General features: G+C 44.0%; 1 protein-coding gene across 2 annotated transcripts in view; it reads right to left on the reverse strand.

The window, feature by feature from the left end:
• Positions 1-1028: 1028 nt before the first annotated feature.
• Positions 1029-20866, reverse strand: part of GSK3B (glycogen synthase kinase 3 beta) — a 150345-nt gene continuing 130507 nt past the window's right edge. The window contains exons 9-12 of one of the 2 annotated variants that reach the window (XM_086464522.1): positions 17416-17454; positions 14858-15044; positions 8774-8872; positions 1029-1968 (exon numbers count right to left, since the gene is read on the reverse strand). In XM_086464522.1, the coding sequence (XP_086320648.1) occupies positions 1901-1968; positions 8774-8872; positions 14858-15044; positions 17416-17454 (393 nt within the window). In that variant the 3' untranslated portion in view covers positions 1029-1900. The remainder of the gene's footprint in view (positions 1969-8773; positions 8873-14857; positions 15045-17415; positions 17455-20866) is intronic. The other variant, XM_086464530.1, reaches the window with a different exon arrangement.

Raw genomic sequence — 20866 nt, forward strand, 5'->3', positions numbered from 1 at the left:
CTCCGGGCCACACGAAGGTCCGCGCGTTCCCGAAAAGCAACCGCTTGCCTTAGAGATCCGCAGGTCAAATAACAGCTCGATAAGCACCAAAGGCGACTACAGTTTCTCTGAAGGAGGATAAGGCCGGAGTGGACACCAACCACAAGCCTAGGACAAGATCAGGTCTTCAAAAGTCTCGTTTCTACGCCGCGGCTGCGTCCGGCCGCTCACCTGACCCTCTCCCGAGGAATATTGCTTTGACTTCAGGAAGGGAGACGTGGATGCTCACACCACGCGCCGTCGCAGGGAGGAAACCCGGGCCCCGAACAGATGGACTAGAACAAGCATTCACCTCACACTTCAGTCAGACTGTTTTGAGATCGTAGACAAAATAAAAAAAAGCAGTATTGTATCTATGTATACATGTATATATTTATATAATATATATACACACACACTCATATATAGCCAGCTTTCCTACAAGTCAGCAGGTACAAAGTACTGTTGAGAGCACTCGGATGTGTATTTTATTAATATTCTACCAATGTAAAAACATAATGGCGACGTGGCAACACGCATCAATAAATAGAGATCAAAAAGCGAGAGGTTAAAAAAGATGAAATTAAATACAGATTCTAGCTGTGGATTTAAAATCAGAACTATTGGAGAATGTGGCAACCCGCAAGTTAAAACTGCACTTAAAAAAAATATTACAAAATAAACCAGTAGACTGTTACAGTTCACATTATAAACCCTGGTGTCCTTTTGCTGTACACACCTCGGGGAAGGGAAGCGTGTTCAAATCAAGAGCCTGGGCAGGCGGGGAAAGAAAAAAACCCACCCCCCCAAAAAAACCCCAACAAAAACCCCAAGCTTTCACAGTGGCCACTTTCCAAAAAGTCCCTTAACATCCCCGGCTGGGCCCCCGCCCCCTCCGAGGATTTTGTTTGTCCGCTCTTCTCTGCTGAAGATGGGAGCTGACCGGCCGCCTCCGCTGGCCGCTTTGCCCTGCGCCGCCCCGCGACACGGGGGGCAGGAGCTCCGGCCGGGCAAAGGAGCTGCCTGGGCAAAGCCAACCGCTCATGTTCGTGCATGTGTGTGTATTATATTATATAGAACCCACTCGGGTCAGACTTTTTCCATAGGGAAGCTGTGGGTCTCTTCAGCGCTAGCACTGACTCTTAACAGGAAAGGCTTCCGCTAGTGGTTCAGGCCTCAGACACACGCAAACCCTTCCCCCCACCCCATGGCAACCCATTTTCCTACCACGTCGCCCGCTCCCAATCCCGAGCCGGGGCAGTTCTTTGGACAACCTGGGATATGGATTTGCTGACAAGAAACGCTGAGCTCTGTTGAATGACCCCTGCTAAGCTCCCGACCAAATTCAAGCTGTGCACTACATCAAAGTCCGAAACTTCACTTAAAAAGAAAATAAAAAAAGAGGTTAAAAAAAAGAACTTCAGCAGAGAATGAGGTTTGGGTTTGCCTTTTTTTTTTTTTTTTGTCTTGTTTTGTTTTTTCCTTCTTTCTGTTGTGGGAGGGGGCATGAGGCAAGAGTCCTGGTTCTGAAGTACACAACAGCAAACTTCCAACATGAAGAGATTGTCGAGGGGAGAGACATCGGTGTGTTGTATTGCTCCGCTTTCCCTCCTCCCCCCACCTAGTCCCCTGCCCCGGACACCCTGCAGAGTGAGAATACAATGAAACTGGTTTGTATTTATAGATATTTTACAAGGTTAAATAAGAACAACAATAATAATAATAAAAAATTGAACACTAAAATGAACAGGTTGGTTGGTTTGTTGGTTGTTTTTTTTTTTTTTTCCTCTTTTTAATTTTCTTTCCAAATGTGACCAGTGTTGCTGAGCAAGACTCAAATTACTGGTGATTTTTCCTGTGCAGCTGGCTGCTTGGTACCGGTTCAGGTGGAGTTGGAGGCTGACGCTGTAGCTACACTATTGGTCTGAACTCGTTCTCCCGCGTTAACATCTGCAAACGACAGGCGAGAGGAAGGGAAGAGAGAAAAAACAACCAGCGTTACCTCCAAAATAAAGACACATTTGGAACAACAGCTACGACATTCTCCGCACAGGGAAACCCACAACTCCCACTGAGACGCCGTTCGGTCAGGATGCTCTCCTGACTTCAGGGGGTGCAGATGGAACAGTTCGGTCTGGGGAGAGGGTGGGAAGACGGTCTTTAAGCAGGTCAAAGGCAAAAGGCTCCAGCAGGTTTTGCAGGACGTAACACGGCCAGCGCAGCAGTAAGTCGCCCACGTTACATGCCAGTAACTCGAACTGCAAGACAAGGCACACCAGCGCTGCCACAGCTAACGCGCCAAGGATCTGCGGCCGCTACAAGGTTTCTCGTCGGTGCTGAAGCTTCACGTCGCGAGGCCCTCTTGTAACAAAGCTGCCCGTCAATTGTGTGAACGGGCGCCAACAATGAGCACGACGGCGGCCCTGCTTCCCTGGCAGAAACAGCTTGCGCCTCAATGTGCAGTTCATGCACTTGCTGCCTCAGAAAACGTCTTTCCAGTCTACTGCTTCGTTCTGTGTTGCTCAACCAGAGTTGTATCTGCCACCCTCCGAACTGCTGAAGCAAGATTAACATGAAGGCCTGAAGCCAGTAATGAGGTTAGAGGATCGGCTCTCTGCAGCAAATGGTCTCCAACACCTTCTCTTCTCTGGGAGGGACAGTGCTCCACAGAGAGACAAGTCACAGGATCACGAGCACGTGTCAGAGTGCATTCCAAGAGAACACAGGGTTTGCAAAGCAATACCAAAAAGAAATTCACTGTAACTGTGCTTTCACAGGCTACACACATCAGGTATTTTCTCCAAAATACTCTTATTATTAGAAGAGTTGGTAAGGAAAAAACCGTGCACCGACTTCATCTGGAACCATCCTACATAGTGTCCAATTACCACGGTCACAGAAAGGCAAGTGGATGAACGGTTAAACACACAGAATACTCAACACAATAAATATGGGATGGGACAAAGATATTAAGTGAGGATTTCTACGAGAGACTGTCATGCATTTCTCCCACTTAAATAAGGTTAACTGCAAAGCTATCAATACTGCAACAGGAGGAAAAAAAAAAAAAAAGACAGACTTATTATCTCAGCACAGAAGAGGGCAGACTGGGCAAACAGTGCATTCGAAAAGACACAGCGAAAAGGGCTCATCAAAAGAACAAACAGGTTTACTGACCTCGGCCTGAAGGACAGTACGACTAGCATAAATAATGGACACGACGACAAAATACGACTGGTGGGCGGTGGGGGTGCAGCAATACTTCTCCAGCACAGAAGAGCTCGCGAGGCAACGCAGCCGGGCAACGCTCTACAGCCACTGTTAACGAAACCCCGCTCCTCTCCCACCACGCTGGCCCGACCATAGCTGGAAGTGCAGCCATGAGCAAAGGCAACGAAACGAATGACAGTGCGGAGACGGGCAGCGCTTGCGGAGTGACAAATTAAGTAACATACACAGACAACAGCAACAAAAGTAGGAAATCAAACAAACAGCAGCATCCAGGAATACAAGGGACAAGTGGGAAGAGAGGATGACGCCTGTTTGAAAAGCAAGCGCTGCGAGGAGCGCGTGGGAAGGGAAATCCTCCTGTGGGCAGAGGATGCCAGATGACTGCTCTGGGAGTTTCCCATTCCCTTTCCTCTCACCCCAAATTAATTGCAACCCCTCCCTCATGAAGGAATGATCACCACGATAAAAAACCCAAGCTCCTGCAGTTAAAGCACCAAGGCAGCATGATGACAGTACCAGTGCTATCTGGAAGGCTAGCCTCGCAATTGAGAGACGCCCTCCTATGTGGAAGACTTCCCTGAAGGAGCAATTCCCAAATCCCAGATGCAGGCAGACCAGCAATGACCATGGAAATCAAAAGTGATCCAGCCAGACAGCTAATAGTTTCCACACTTTAAACTCTCACTGTGCCTGTTCTAGATTAATTTTCAGGTGTGGATAAACTCCAGTTAATGCAACATCTGCCGTGCCTGATGCCAGCAGTCCAGCTGGAGTCTGTACTGTTGGCAGAGGATTTCTCCGTATGTGTACAAAAAGTGCTTGCATTTCCTTTGCTGAAACGAAACATGCCTTTTGATCTCCTATTCCTGAAGACAGCAGAGACTGAAATTGTTATCATTACATTGCTACTGAGCAGAGATAAAGAAAGAAAAGAGGAGGGGATGGAGCTATTTCATTTAACATATATAACATATGCTCCTTTTCTGTCATCACTAATGGGGGAGATCCTGAGAAATACGTATCTGCTGCATGTTAAAAAGGAAATAATCCAGGTGATGCAGCACGAGACCATTTACCCAGGGCTCTTCACAACCTATAGAAGTCAACCCAGGCTGGGGCAGAGTGCAGAGCCTGCTCAAGGCTGTACTGGCTCCAGACCTATAAGAAAATGCAGTAGTTTGACATTCCAGCTCGTTCTTTGACTCTGCATTGACAGGATGTTTGGGGAGCAAAGGGAGGCTTGCTCCAGCATCTCTTTGCTGAAGCGCTAGAAAAACAGCGCCACTGGAGTATGAGGGCTTCTGGACATTCACTTACTCCTCCTCACCATCTTTGGGCATAAGAGAAGACAATCCAGGCCTTCAGCAATGCTGCCAACACACCTGCTTTGCAAAGCAGCGGCCCACGCCACCACGGACGCCCTGCTGGGGAGCGAAAGCTAGGAGCTGACACACACGGCTTTCTGGCACGGGACAGACAACTATGCAGCAGACTGCGGCCTGAGGTCAGGGCAGCCTCTTCGTCCTGAGCTACCCACCTGATACCTCTGCCGGTGCGGGCAAAGAAACCACATCGGGCCTTAACTGTCAGCCGCCTTCAAAAGTTCTTCCAAACAGAGGACAAAAGCACCTCCTGTCAATGCAGAGCACCTCCTCCAATTCAGCTTTTCCCTCTGAGGAATGCCTCAGCCTTCCTGAAGGCTACATGACACTCCTTAGAAACCTCCCAGAAAGGAAAGATGGGGCTACAGTTCAGACAAAGACAGAGACGCCAACTCAGTCTGAGAAAGCCCATTAGCACTAATGACAGCAATAGCTGGTTGGATTTGTAATGCTGACAGGCTGTGCCGCTCATCTGCAAAGACACAGGAACAAAACTACCACCAGCCTGGGAGTCCTCAGAGAAGAAAAACGGAAGGAGGAGAAAAGCCCAGTTTTCCTATTGTGCCTGCCTATGGATGTAGAGATCCGGGGATCAGAGCAAAACTGGCGAGCCTGAAACGTTTTACTGTCACGGACTCATCCCTGCACCGAGCTTGCAGAAGCCTGAGTAAATTGCTTGTCCCTCTTCTCCTGGTTAAGGAATTAAAGTTTTCCGAAATTCCTTCAATGGGAATGCCATAAATGCACTAAATCTTATTTTATGGAGGACCACGGTCTTTTCCGACTGCCACAGGCTGGCAGGCAATAACAGCTCTCATCTGTTTTGTTGCTGAAAGTTCAGCCACGCCGTCGCACTTGGGATTACACGGGATCAACGCAGCGGGGTGTCCAAGACGATGACCCCAGCATCCCTGCTGGCACAAGTCCCCTGCAGATGGCAATTACGCTCTTCCCATCTCAACGCTGACTAACAGACAGGTAACTACTGCTGCTGGCTGACCCAGGAAGAAAAGCATGTGGCCACACAAGCAGATACGCATTCGGCTTGGTGTGCACGCTCTCCTCTCAGATGCTGTGGCTGCACAGCTATGAAACCATCCTCCTCCTCCTCCAGCTAGATCAAGTCAGCATCCACACTAATAAAGCTACAGTGGAATTTTTAATCAGCGGCCAGTATAATTCACAGAAAGCCAGCACACTATTTCAAGCAGGGGCCGATAACTCCCATCTTCCTTTTCCTCCACTCTGCTTTAGATCACGATCCCAGGATTAATATTGCACTGGGCTGTTGAAATCACCCATGTGAATCTATCAGTTAACAAAAAATACTCATTTTGGATAACTTTTAAAAATGTAGATGTGTGCCATATTGTTTAGCACAAGGGCTAGTATTGCTGGCTTGATGAAACCCGCCCTGTTAACGTGCTATGCTGAAAAGCCAACCTTGCCATCTCTTAACACCCCACCACTGCTAAGTCTCCGGGCAAACACTACTTTGCCAGACTTCGGACAAATAAATCTCACTTTTCTAGTTGTTCTTTAACTATGACCCTGTCTTGGTGCGTGATAAAAAGCAGTGCTATCAAAAAGCTAAGAGTCTGACACGGCTGCATACCAACATGACAGCTATGGAAACGGAGTAACTGCAAGCTGGTAACAACCACCCACCTGGATTACCTACAGTGACGAACCAGTACACTGCATTTTAGTGTACGCGCACCTACGCCTCAAGCTTACGGAGCAGGCACCTATGCTGGGCACAACAGGGGACACTTGAACCTCAGTATGGGTTCTGCTTGCTAGAGGGAGACACAAGTTACACACTAGTAATGAGAATTAGTCACCTGTAATTTGCTTCACCTTCTGAATTACCTTGAGCGCCGCATTTTGTTGCGTCACTACCGCTCAAAAAAGTAGTTTCTGAACTTGTACCGTTTACTCACACAAGCAGGTATTTTGCAGAAAAGCCTCCTGCCTATTGGGACGCCCTGGGCTAGGTGGAAGAGTTGCTCCCACACTGCTTTAGCAGTTAGCGAAAAACTAGAAATTCACTCCTCTGGGATGCGCAGGGGGCATAGGGAAAGAAGGGACTCCCTTCTACGAAAATCTCTTGCCAAGTGTGGCATCAGCACACAAAGCACAACAGATTAACATAACCTCACACAGGACCTAATCCTAAAAATCACAGCTCTGATGAAATTCCCACTGCCTACTGTGAGAACCCCATGCGAGTAAGAAACTACCAACTAGCTGTGCCTCAAAGCTGCAAGTTGCCCAATACTGAACTTAATTTCACAATTTCTTTCCAAGCTGCAAGGGTATTTTTTTGGTTTTCAAACTATGAATAAGAGGTCCTACCCCAATCCAGGGCAGTGCTTGCAAACAGAAGGTTTAAAAATGCTGACATCAATAAGATGCAGCTGTTTATTGTGGTTGGGTTTTTTTTGTGTGTGTTTTGGAGGGTGGTTTTCTTGTTGTGTGGTGGGTTTTCTGTGGGTTGTTTTGTTTTTTTTTTTTCTTTTTTAAATATACTTCACATTTAGGACAAGTTTAGGACTCATTCTAATGCATTTTCCCCCCACATGAACTCTTAGAAACAGCTGGGTGAAAACAGATTTCTTAACCCCATTAATTCCTCAAGACTTGTATCTTGGCAAAGAGAACTCCTTAAAAGGCATGAAAGGGACATTAAGTGAAACAATATTCTTCACAAGGGCTTATAGTAATTTTCCATATTTGTATTTTGTAGTTTTTCTATGACTTTTACTACTTTATCTGCTTTTTTCTTCCTCACTCGTTGTTGAGCAACAGATGCACATAAAAGGGAAATAGAAAACATGACTATTTGCAAAATACTGCCAAGTGTATGAAACAAACATGAAATTTGAAAATAGCAATTTCACTTTCTCTGAAATTCAGACCACATAAATTGTACAGGCTGTATCTTTTATCTACTGATACTACATTTTCAGAAAGTAGCCTCATCTTTCCAATCTGGGAGCATCTGTCTGTCCTAGAGTAGGAAAACGCTTTCTGTACAGCACTGGCCGGACAAAGCACATCAGATATCAGGTAACTGCCCAGCGCATCAACCTGCAAATGCTCTCCTGCACGTTTCAGAAACACCTTTTTAATGAGGGCTTCTCCTTATCAGCTATCTTCTACTGAGTAAGTGTCCTGCACCTCAAAAGGGGGTCACAGCCCTTGTCAAATGGAACTGGTGCGCACGCAGGATACGTATGGAAGCACCCCCATTTTGCAGCCTGCCTTTGGTTGCCCAAGCCCCAAGAGCTGGATGGTGTGCTGACTCAGGGCTGACTCAGAGGAAGAGTGCCATGTACTGAATCACCTCTGCCACATCCTGCAGCACCTGGGATTTTCTTTGGGAGTTTCCCAACTGATATTACCCAGCTTTTAAGCTTTCACTGGAAACAGAACAGAGTTTCATACAATATGGAGTGGCTACAGGCCAACACTGAGCTTTTAAAAGGTTTCTGACAGCAACTTGAGGGAGTGAGAGGCAAAAAAAAGAAATGGACTCAGTGCTGGCAAAAAACCCAAAAGCATCTGCCTCACGGAAGATGACACAAGCAAACTTGGTAAGAAGCAGCTGCAACTACACAGATGAGGCAGTGAGCACGCTGACTGAACTCCCTAACTAGACTTTTAAGTGCTAATGCCTTTGGGGAAAAATACTCTCCATCCACGCTCCACAGAGGCCACGTGTACTGAGCTAGCTGTTTCTTCTCTGCCTAGGCACCACAAACTCATGCTCCAACTCAGTACTAACTTCAGACCGGCTGAGAGGTCAGAAATTACTTGCAAACCAATCCACAAGGATTAATTAAAAAAACAGGCGAGTGTGATTTTTTTAACAGTGGAAGTCTGAGTGAAAAGGACCAACAAACTAAACAGTCGAACGCAGAGTTTAAGTGCCCTGGGTTAGGATTTGGGTTGGTGACCACAGCTAGCACCCAAATGACCACCTACCAAGACAGAGTTTCAGGTGATGCTGGAATGAACCCTTCCTCCCTGTTCACCCCAAGGGCCGAGGCAGCTCGTGGGCCTCAGCAGAGGGAAGATGCCTGGGCAGGGGGAGCGAGGGTGGGGAGGGAGACAGACAGGCAGTTGCACATTCTCACCTGAGGCCGCTGTAGCGTTTGTAGGGGTTGAAGCAGCTGCTTGGTTCCGGGCATGAGCAGGGATGAGGATCGAAGCCAGAGATGGGTTACTTGACAGTTCTGGAGGGGAGGTGGAACAAACAGAGTTAGCTCATCGTCCATGAAGAGCCCCGCAGGCAGGCCCAGCTCCTGGGGTTTCTCCCCGTAACAGCAACCTTGGGTGAAACACACGCCCCTACAGCCAAAGGTCGTGTTACATGTTCTTTGCTGACCAGCGAGAGGAAACCACAGGGGTATCTGGCAAGGCAGTCTCCAGAGCAAGACTGTCAAAACTACAAGTAGTGGTGCTAGGGAATTATTTCCTAGAGAAAGGCAGCAGCTTGGGAGTTAGCAAAGAACCAGCCGAGTCCGTTCCTTATCAATGGCCTGATAACGCTGTTTCCTTCAGAGCACTGGAAGGATTCCCTTCACAAACCCACTTGCAATCAGTCTGAAGGAGAAGGCTGGTAACAGTGGTGCTGCTTTGGGCACTGCTTCAGCAAGCAAGCAGCGACAACAGTTGCTCTAAGAGTTTCAGGGTTTTAGTTCTTTGGCTCACTCAAGCACCACTTTCTCAAGGACCCAGGAACCCAAGACCAATCTCTCACAGCAGTCTCCTTGAGCGAGGCCAAGAAGAGGTGACATCTCCTTTAAAAGCACAGGGAAAGGCAAAGGGAATTGGTCTGCTGGGCAATTTAAGTGGGCAACAAAATGATGCAACTGTTCTTTCTGAAGACATTAACCAAGGAAAAAATAGTCATGTCTCTTAGGCTCCAAATCTAACACAGCTTCAATGTGTATCAGAACAAGAAATAGGCATCTTGCAGCCACACTGTGGGAGGACTGAGGGCAACACATTGCCAACAGATGACAATCTTCTGGCACCCTTTCAGGAGGATCTAGTGCCAGCACAGAAGGTGGGACTGAGCTGAGACAAGACAGGTCCTGTTTGTTTCAGAAACAGGAGTGACTGGCTGTCTCTTGAGAAAGCAACATCCGGTGAAAAGGACGTGAACAGTCACCTCACGGAAGGAGACTGATGACTTTTGGACCTCCAGGAGGTCATCTGGAGGAGAAATGATAACAGGCAGCTTTTTACACAAGACCTCCAGCAAGGTAGCAAAGGGCTGTACAGAAAAGTGTCCAAATCATGCCATGGGTTCAGTAAGGGGATTTGGTACACAGGCTTAAATTATTTGGGCTCATTTTTAAGAGCCTATTGCTTTTCTTTAACGCAAGCTTTAAACTTAGGGCCTAAAGGGACCACTAGTCTACTCGGTGATTTTTTTTTTTCCCCCCTCTATTAAGTTACATTAAGTTTCTTCACTGACGGAAGGGCAAGATGCAGAAGATTCCCACCTGCTTACAAGCCTCTTACTACTACACATTTTGAGACTGCGTTTCACCACTTACGAACACAAGCTCCAGTCTAGAACCAAACAAAAGTTGCTACATTACCTGCAACCCATCCAGTCTATCCTGTAATACTCCATTCAGGTCTAAGCAGAGCTAGCTACTCCTCCTAGAAAGCCTCAAGACTCACAGCATTTGCACAAAAACTAATCCTCACATTCATGTGGGAATAATTCAGAATTCATGTATTCATAATATAATTCACAATTCTTAAGTCTCCATTTAAAATGGAAAAATAAACTGAAGAAACATGAATCCTCAAGTGTCGAAGCTGAACACCAGTTATAAACCAAAACTTTAATACCATTTTGGGTATTAGCTGCTCCATGCTAGAAAATATTACTCCTTTAGTATTTTTTTTCTGAAGCTATTTCTCAAATTTGTCATTACTGGGAATCTGCTGTTTACCTCACTCTTTTGAAAATTTTTATCATCCCCACATTATTTTCTGCTGATCGCTGGCAGCAATACAGGGCTGTGACCCAAACAAGAGCAGCTAAAACATCAAAGAAACCAAATGACATTTACCACCTTCTGGTGTTAAGCAGTGTCTCGAGGATGCTGCTATAGACTGCCTGCACCGCTGTAGCCAAAGAACTAGCTGATATGACAGAACAACACCCTTGCAACAGCACTTCGACCCCATTCTCCTTCCTCCCGTACGTTCACCTAGTGCCGTCAGAACACCTCCTTTCACAGCACCGATTATGGCAAGTATACTGGTTTTCACCGCTTTTAAGGCAAGTGCAACCATTTCTCTGAAGCTACCTTAAAGAATGTGCATAGATACTACAAGACTGATCTTGTTCCCTTTTTCTCAGACCCCATGTTATCTTCCTTGGTATGAAGTTTCCTAAATTCAGCATGCTCTGAATGTCTTGACGCTTCACTTACAGGAGCAGGTCAATTCAGACAAGAAATAACAAAAGTAAACTGAACTCTCTTGGCTGAAGTGCAACAGCAGCTTTGCTTGAGAACTTGTTTGAATTTTTGTTCTACCATATTTTTGCAGCTATCTCATCTGTAAGGATGAGATGTGTCAATACTGAGGAAAAAGCTTGACCTGTGGTATCTGCAGTCTACAAAGGATTGAGAACCTCTGTTCTCAGTGATTTCCAACACAGTATTCGGACAAGTTGTTGAACTGTAGCCTGCTTATCTAAATCAAACTTGCAATTCAAGGTTGTGTTAATTACAACGAATACCGCTGCAAGAATGTATTGTGATCAAGGCAACCCAGACAGTTTTCAAAACCATGATGTGAGCAGAGAAGCTATCCCAATTCATTTATGAGACCCAACTCCCATTCACATCAGCTGGGAGAACACCTTTGGCTTTCTCCTGGTCACATCATGCCATTTACAGCCGGTTTACATCCCTGATAAGGAGCAGGAATGAAAACGTCCAGTTTTATTAAAACGTCAGATTATCTCCGTTCCCCAAACGGAAGAAAATGCTTGCTGTTGGGAAACAGCACAGTGCTCTCTTTCAGTATTGTTACATTTGATCTATTAACACTCCCAGAATCCCCTGGAACAATTAGTCTCATATCACGTTCGCTATGTCACAATAACAAACTTTCCATGTAACTCAAGTTATTCCAGCAGTTTCTCCTCATCGTAGAACAGTGCTGGAAGCAGCACAAGTTTCATCATATTCCTTTCTTCCCCATTCCACATGCCCTGAGCAGAAATACTCTGTCTAAAATAACCTATATGTATTCAAATGGTCACACTAAGGATTTCTGGTCACACTGAAATAGTTCAGTTAGAAATGAAAGGTTTTTTTAATATATATAATTTTTTAAGGCCATAAGCCAGGCTCATTCAAGAAAAACCCAAAATACAAACCCTCAAAATACAAGACCCACACACTTTAGCAAAAAAGTAATTTGTCATTGAGAAGCACGATAACTATTCCTACGTGTTGAATCACAGAAGAATTTCACAGTCTTTCATGGCCAACATGGAGGGATAGTAACATTTGTGACCCAGCACAATCACCAACATGTTACAAGAAGTGTAGGAAATGGCAGTCATTTCACAGATTGTTCGAAAATTCAGCTTCTAAGAGAAAAACTGCTTGCTGTCTTGCAGGTCTAACAGCCACTGAATTGCAGCTCTGTAGCTAGTGGAGATGCCTCTTTGGCCAAAAAAAAATTTTTCAAACCCCAATTAGCATATAACATTTGTTTAAATACTAAGAAATCTACAAGACAAGACATTAAGAATGACCAAATAAAGCTCTCTTTGACAGATCATCTCTCTACAATAAAGTAAGCACCTATGTGCCCCACAACTACTGCTGGCAGCCAAAGACCATGATCTTTATCTTCCATATACTCACTACTTTTTTCCTAGACCCTATCTGAGCAGCATCAGTGCCCAGCTCAGCAGATTTGGTCTGATGCTTAGGTTCTTTCTGAAAATCAATCCAATGCACTAGTGGTCAGATTTATGTTGTTATTTCTAACAGTTTTGCCTTCAAGCCTTCTGCAGCCACCTCCTACTTCACGGGTTTCAGGCAACGGGATATAGCCAAATAAAACATTTCTTCTGAAACTTAATATTGTCTGTTGAAAACAAAAGGATGTCTTTCATTACTTTATAAATTACCATAGAAGACTTAATGGGAGTCGTCACCTGATTTTCAATGAGCTGATCTATTTCCCAGTTGGGATTTCTGCTCTGGACTAGCCAGTTTGATAGGTCCTTGCACAGTCCGGCTAAAGAGCAAGGACTGTACAGTGGCCATCGGACAAGCAAAAGCTTCTTGTGCATCTTGGGATCATAAGCAGGATTGCTGCCACGTGAGACTCACTGCTGCACATTTATTAATCACAAAGATCTTAATATCACTGCACTAAGCAATGCATTTATTTTAAAAAACCTCTAGTTATTTTTTTGAGTTTGGTTGCTCACTTGCAACAGAGCTTGTTTGGAAACACGTTAATGACCAGCCTCTGTCCTGCCTTCCCTTTTTTAGATGGCAAAACTAGCACCCGACAATGACAGAAACCTGCTTTTTTGAATCTTAAGTAAATCACTCCACTGGAACCGATTTCTCTTGCCATTCCCATGAGTCACTGTGCAAGCGGAGAGCACATCAACTCCTTAGGATGGCAAAAGAGGAGCTTGATATTTGCTTGAGCATTAGGGTAGCTTACCTAGCAGTTTCCACACTGCCTGGGGGGGAAACCAGGGACACATGCCTAACACATTTATTTTTCCCCTAAGGATTTTTTAAAAGAATCACTATAGAGCTTTCCAACCCTTTTTAAAATCCTTGTTTTCATGTAGTAGATAGGCCCAATTTTAGCATCATTAAGAAAAAATTAGTAAGAAATACTTTCAAAAGGGAAAAGCTCTATTAAGATAGTGGAATCAAAATTATCTTAGTTACTGAAGATAGCCTTAGAGTGGGAAGAAAAGGCAATTCATGAGTACTGTAATAAGGAAGGACCTGTATCATAACTACTAAATTCACAACACCAGATGCAGAAATCAGCACAGAGGACAGTGACCTGGAAGTACAAGGTATTTTCTTGAACACTTCAAGATGTTCATGCTGTGGAAATGTTTTAGTATACTCAATATATTTACATTCTCCAAGGCAGACACTCAAAGCAAGTTAAAAGTTTATTTCCAGGCAGCTTAAAATACTACTTTGTACAGACACAAAGATTTTGGCCCTCTCTGCCTGGCTTTTTTTTTTTTGTTAAATAAAAGGGCTCCACATGTTGAAGGAGAGGGCTCTGGTTCACATTTTGGCAGACGGGCACTGCACGTACTAAAGAGTTTGAAATCTTACATTGATGTTAACTGAGCCAAAAGGTGTTTTAGACTTTCAATAGAAAATGCACACAGACTTATTCTTGCTCAAAGGGTGAGAATTGGCAGCTAATCAGTTAAAAAAAATGCTCCAAAATTAATTACTAGCATATTTGTATGCCATACTTCTCACATTCTCTGTCTTGGCAGGCAAAACTGTTCTAGGGGGATATCAGTTTTACATTTCTGATTTCTCTGGCAAAAAAAAAAAAAAAAAAAATACATGAATGGTTTTAAAATTTGATACCAGTCTGGCTTCAAATAAAATAGTTGTCTGTCATTTTTACAGTTTCTAAATGACTGAGTCAATGTAATGCCAGATGAACTGCACACCGTATGAAATCTGGACACTAAAGCCTCTGTATTTATCTTGCATCCAGAACCAAAATGGACAGCAACACTACAAACCTCTCTGCCAAACCTACTATGCATTACACCCTGCCAAGGCATTTCAGGTATGAAGGAGCAGGCTTATCTCTGAAACGATAATCTAATCTACACAGTTCACTGACTCTGATATTTCACACAAAACCATCAGCTAGTTTGGACAGATTCAACTGCCTTCTTGATACGATCCAATAGTAACAACCCTTGGTACCCTGCACAAAATTTGAATTGAAGGCACCAGGCAACCAAAAATCCCCTAACCTACTTCAAGTCCCTTTCCTCTCTTTTTGAAATGGACAGCTGCTTATACAACTGCTTAATAACATTAGTCCTGCTTGGAGATTTTTACTTTTGAGGGAGTGACATCCACATTACAAGGAACATTTTTGCCAGTGCTTCTTCCAAAAGAAGGAACCCTTCAACGCTCACAGGCTACCTTGAGTGGTGAAATTGAAGAGTGCAGGTTTCTCTCGCCCATTTGGTAACTTGACATTTGGGTCCCGTAGTTCATCGAAGAAAGAGTGTGCACAGGCCTCCAGGGGAGTCAGGCGGGCAGTGGGGGTGTACTCCAACAGACGGCTACATAGCGCAATTGCTTCTGGTGGAGTGCGTGGCCGGAAGACCTAAAAAGGAGAGAAAAAAAAAAAAAAAAAAAAAGAAGAAAAGAAAAAGGCAAGGAGAAACACGTTGTCTGGGTATGTTTCTTTTCTTTGCTGACCACAAGCAAGTCAGAGCAATTAAACCTCTCATTGCCCAACAAGCTGGAAGAAACTTGTGGTTTGTGCTAATCAAAGTCCTCCAGTAAGTATGGGAAAATCCAGTTCCTGGGGTTGAGAAAGGGTTAATTGCAACTTGCACTAGAGTGAAGGTGCAATGCCAGCAAGAGACTTCATGAGAGCGCACTCAGAAAAACAACTTTAAGAATGAAGGGGAAACTCATTCAAAAATCATGATAAACACACACAGGTGCTACCAGCCATGCATATGGGGTGGAGTGAAGGTGGAGAGGAGGGTTCAAATGAGCAGGATTCACTGAATGTAAAAATTGAATAAGGCCCCGCTATGGTTTTGGGTTGGGTTTTTTTTTCAGCTAGTGAATGAAGTCTTACTAGCATGGACTTTTGCAGGCAGGCAGGTCAGATTGTTGCTATGGAGGCTGCTGTTCAACTTTGGAGAACAACAAAGAAAGCATGGGTGGGGTGCAGGAAATGTCTAGCTCTAATTTGGAAGTTACTCCTTCTGTGACCTTATTCTGGCAAGTCATTCCCATAAGTTTATTGGGATAATTCCTGCACATTTGGTATTCGTAAGGACAGCTGAAAATTGCGTCAACAGAACCAACTATTTTACTCCAACAGATTTTACCTTGAGTGATTACAAAAAGGAGTTCTTCGCTGCAGCTTTGTTTTAAACCTCTACGAACGGTTCTACCCACCACTAATCACACCCCCATCCTCCTTTCTCATTACGTCAATGGCAAAATATGAGTTAATTATGTATGTGACCTGGATGGCCTCCTCAAGCACTTTTGTCTCATTAGCTTGCGAGTGATATGCAGGCTGGGGAAAAGTGAGTGGGTTTGGTGCAGGTGTTAAGCTTTGATGCCAGCATTTTTGGTAAAAACTCAGCTAATCCAAAATGCTTTTGCACCAGTGCAGGTGAACCCAAGCCACACAGCACCAAGGACGGAGAAGAAGAAGAAGAAAAAAAAAAAATCAGTGCATGACATGCTAATTAATTGCAGATGAGGAATTTGCACAGGCATTCCCTTAGTTAGGTTTTAAACCAAAGACATATATGCTGTCTTGAATGAGAATCAAACACAAAAGCTAAGTTCTCCAGGGAATGAAATTTTATCCCCTTGGTGCCCAGCTGGCTCAGGTTCACTGCCCTGCATGGTGTACTAACTAACTTGCATGAGAGAATCCTGACTCAGGGAGTCAAAGAGCCAGGTACTGAAAGAGCAGAGTTTATTTCTATTACTGGGTTACTGCAAAACAAACTAAAAAAGTTTTTGCATGAAGCCTATCATGACAAAAAGAAAGGCTTTAGCTTAACGCTGCTGGCAGAGAACTTCTGCTGGCCACTGGGCCATGAATGTACAGTCATGTGGAGGGGCAGCAGGTGCTGCTTTGCGCCTGCTACCTGCAGAGCTCGGACTGCTGAGCACAGTGGATGCAAGTATTACTCCCAAGTCACAGCCTGACCAGAACAAAATCTAAGACTATCTCCAATTAAAAACCAAAAAACCACAAAAAACTTTTTTTTTTTAATCCCATGGTGAGTAGCACAAACGAGTAAGTCTTGAGGTAAATCCACACAAGTGAAGCTGCTTGGTATTTAACGTGAGGTGAAACTACTGAGGTCTCCCTCATGCACCTTTGTACCAGCATTTTAACAGGCTTTGTTTACCACAGCTTGAAACTGAAGTACTTCACTCTTAGCTGTGTTTTTCCCTCAGGACAGCTCACATCAGCTACTACACAGATTTAAAAAAAAAAACCAAACAAAAAAAATTTTTTTTTTCCTTAAGGCAAAGACGACAAGCCCTTATCTTGAGCAAATTAGTAGGCAGACAGTCACAAATCTGCGATCTTGTTTGTCCACTCTTAAACTCCTCATTTTCAAGTCAGTGAAACCCTAACATGTTTCCTAAACCCTTTTGAGAACAGCCTTTGGTTCTAACATTAGTCACCTAGGGTAGGTAGTGCTTGAAGTCTGCCCTAACTGCTTCAAACTAGGAAGGGGGGCAGGGAATAAAGCAAAAATAAAAATTAGAAGGCCTCACACAGCCTCCTCCTGGAACAAGTGGTGCCTAACACATGAAGAGAGTTACAGGTCTGTGCCCATCTCATCTCTATCCCCTTGTGTTACAACATTCACCTGGCTGCTGCCTCAAGGATGTGGTTTGAACTCAAATATTCCACTTCTAGCATTTCTCTCCTTTTTTTCAAGGCTAGGCCTAGTAATTTGAAAAAATGTTTAAGTACATACCCGTACTCCTGAGGTGAAATGTCCTGTTCCTGACGAGTCCTAAAGATGATAATGCAGTGAAATAATCCAAACAGGGGGAGTCAATCCAAAAGAGAATAGTCCAGCAAGGAAAAATATAGCCAATATTATAAGAAATCCATGGTGTGGGGGACATAGAAAATGTTTATACAATTAGAAACTTTAAACATCAGTCTCCATAGCAGCAAGTCCAACTTCACCACAGTGTATGCCAAAAAAAAAATCGATTGTGCAATGGTGAGGCATAGTATAGAAACATTTCTATATTAAGTTTATGTTCCAATGCCAGTGCATTTACTAAAAAAATAAAAAAAATTGAAATCAAAACTCTAACTTGAACTAAAAGGGTAATTGAAATTCCCATCATAAAGAATTTTTAGTCCTTGGTCCTGGATATAAACGTCCATACACAATGGGGCCAGATTAGTTTGTCCCCAAAGGTGCATCCCACTTGTAAATCTGTCCCAGACACACAATGTGAACTTTTGGGTGGTTTTGGTTTTTTTTTTTTTTTTTTTTCCCAAAAAACCAAACCCCTAGCAATTCATAATTTGTGCTGAAGAGAAAGTAAAAATCTGAGATCTGTACTTTGAATTTGGATGCTTTTAATTTGCGTGAGCTATGAGTGCCTCAGGCCGCCGCGGATTATTCTCCATTTTGGATTGACTTCCCCCACCACTGGATTTTGTTTGCTGGCGTTATCTCTTTAGGATTCTTCAGGAACTGGACGTACCACCTCAGGAGTGCGGGTATGGACTGAATTTCTCTCTATTGCGGGTTTATTCCCCCTCATACCCGTCGCACCCATTACTTAAGAAATTTTTTTCCCCTCAATTTGTCCCCTCCCACCTCCCTTTTGAATAATGCCCTAAGAAATAAAAGCAAAACCCCCTGCGGTCTTTTAGCTCTTCCCATTCCACACAGTTCCACAATTCACCCACCGAGAACTACACGAGTGGCTGCCGCCCGTGGCAATGGGTATGCCAGCACTTCCATGCCACGGGGCGCCAATGCCAAGGCAATGCCAGGCCGGTGCTCCATGGTGGGAAGGGGCGGGAGGATCGACAGACAGTAGGCTTGTGAGCAGCGAAGCCCCTCACGCGTATGACTCAGCAAGAGTTTAAGGTCTCTGTAGTTCTCAGTGAGGGAATCGATTTAGTAAATAATCCGCGGATTATTTTTAGTCTGCGGACTAAAATTTAGTGCACGGACTAAAATCCGGCCCCATCGGAGCAAAGTCTGTCTCGGTCTAAAATACATCTGGGTGAAAGCAAAAGAAAAAAAAAAAAAAAGAAAAAAGAAAAAAGGAGAAAGGAAAAAAAAAAGGAAAAAAGCTAAGTGCACAAAGTAAAGTGTTCGGGCGGACTAACATTTAGTATGCAGACTAAATATGGCCGGGCAAAAGGCACAGCAAGTCCACAAACAAAAAACAAAACAAAAAAACCACTGACAGGAACTTTTAAAGCAATCAAATACTACCCCACCGGCGCAGCAATTCATTTTTCTAAAATGAAACAAGACCTTGTGTAAGGCTATTTGTCCACAGGAGGGACCGAAGGCTCAAGTTTTCATTTTAAAAAATGAACCTGTTTTGGAGATAAACAAATGCAAAAAAAAGGCTTTACATACAATATCCTTCAAGGAAAATTTGCACTTGCATAACTCAAAACCTCTTGTTTCTGCAAAGCAAATGAATTTCAAGCTGAGACCCAGGTCCCCGGTTTTTTGTTTGGTTGATCTTTTTTTTGGATGAGTTACAAAAATCTCTGAATGATCATGTCAAATGGAAATGCCGACTCATCCAAAGCCACAGCTTTTGGTGCTTTTGTTCCCTGCCTCCCTCCCCCCCCCCGCCCCCCGCCTTCAGAACCCAATAAATCTGTACCTCACCAAAAAGCTGAGGGACCAGTGCAAGTTCTTTCTTTGTTCAGGCATGCTGGTGATGCTGAAATACTGACAGACCAGAACAGCTACACAGCAAGGTCAGACACACTCCTCTCTCCTTTCTAAGTTACACTACCATCAATGCAATTTTTTTTATATTACTCCTCCTTCATTTTTCTGAACTACCACCTTCTTCAGCATTTCAAAAATGACTGCCAGGCTTAAATGCCGCTGGTGCACTATGCAGCTCTCATCCCCATGCAACTTCAATTTAGATGAAGTCTTTGTGCACTAGCAGAGCAGTCACATTTTATCTTGCTAATTTGAAATAGCTCCTGCCAGTAGCAGAGTTCACGCCCCTTCCGAATTTTATTTTAAGGTGGTTTTTTTTTTTTTTCCACGCATGGAAAGACCAAAGAAAAAGGATGGAAAGCACAGGATTCTCCTATTTCACTTCACTCACATCAGCATTCAGCTCTCAAATAAAACCACATGGGGCAAGAGCTAAGTATTGTTTTAACAGAATGGTTGCTCTGACTTTCAGTTCATTGGCATTCTTCAAACAGACTTTCCATGCACAACACGGAGCTCCGTCGTCTTGGTCTAATTAAGCCCCAAAGCCAGCGCTTCACAATGTTACACCAAGGTGCTCTTCTAGCCAGTGTGTATTAAAAGACATGACTTCATGCCATCAACCACTGTGCGTTTTGCATGCAGATTGTGAATACTGCTCACATGCTGTGCTCCCTAAGAGAGCAGAGGCTTATGAAAATGACATCTGTTGCTAACGCATCAAGTTTGTGACACCACGGTTAAAAATTTCCTCACCAGCTTCAGCGACTCATATGCTTTGCCAAGAACCACCCACACCACCAATTCAGGCTGACAGTCTGTGCAAAACTCCTTTTGGTTTGTAAGCACATTTTTGATGGCACATGAACATCAGGTAAGAGAGAAAACTCCCCCCTTCAACCAAAAGCTTGTACTGTTTACAAGCAAAGTTGTCAGATGTAGGACACGACCCTCAAATCAACTTTTTAAAAATGCAATCACACGATACTATTACCATGACTTTACGACATGAAGCAGTATTTCGATCACACAAGTTTAACGTAATAAGGCTTATGATAAACATGACACCTTCATAAACACAAAAGGAGAGAGATGAGACACATGCAAGACAACAAATATGCACTGAGCTCTACATAACATGAAGAAACCCAAAGCTGTGGCTGAAGCTCTGCCCTTGAGACCAGTCTTGTTCCAAGGGCCTGAGACTTTCAGAATGGGATTTCTGAAATACGCCATTTGGCTATTTTGAAGTGCATAAAACTCACGTGATATAAATAAAGGCTAAAAAAGACCACAAAAGAGGCACTGGTGTTGGGAGCTATTTCAAAATACATACAAGCCCCCCAACTTCCTTCTCTGATTAACCCCCCCCATGTTTTTTCTAAAAAGCAGCTCAGAAATAGTAAGTGCCTAATTAGTTAAGAATCCCTGTCAGACAGCACTCACACAGATAGGGGAAAATGAAATAAAGACAGAA

This window comes from Leptosomus discolor, chromosome 1 (assembly GCF_034619465.1).
Source record: "Leptosomus discolor isolate bLepDis1 chromosome 1, bLepDis1.hap2, whole genome shotgun sequence".
Taxonomy (NCBI): Eukaryota; Metazoa; Chordata; class Aves; order Leptosomiformes; family Leptosomidae; genus Leptosomus; species Leptosomus discolor.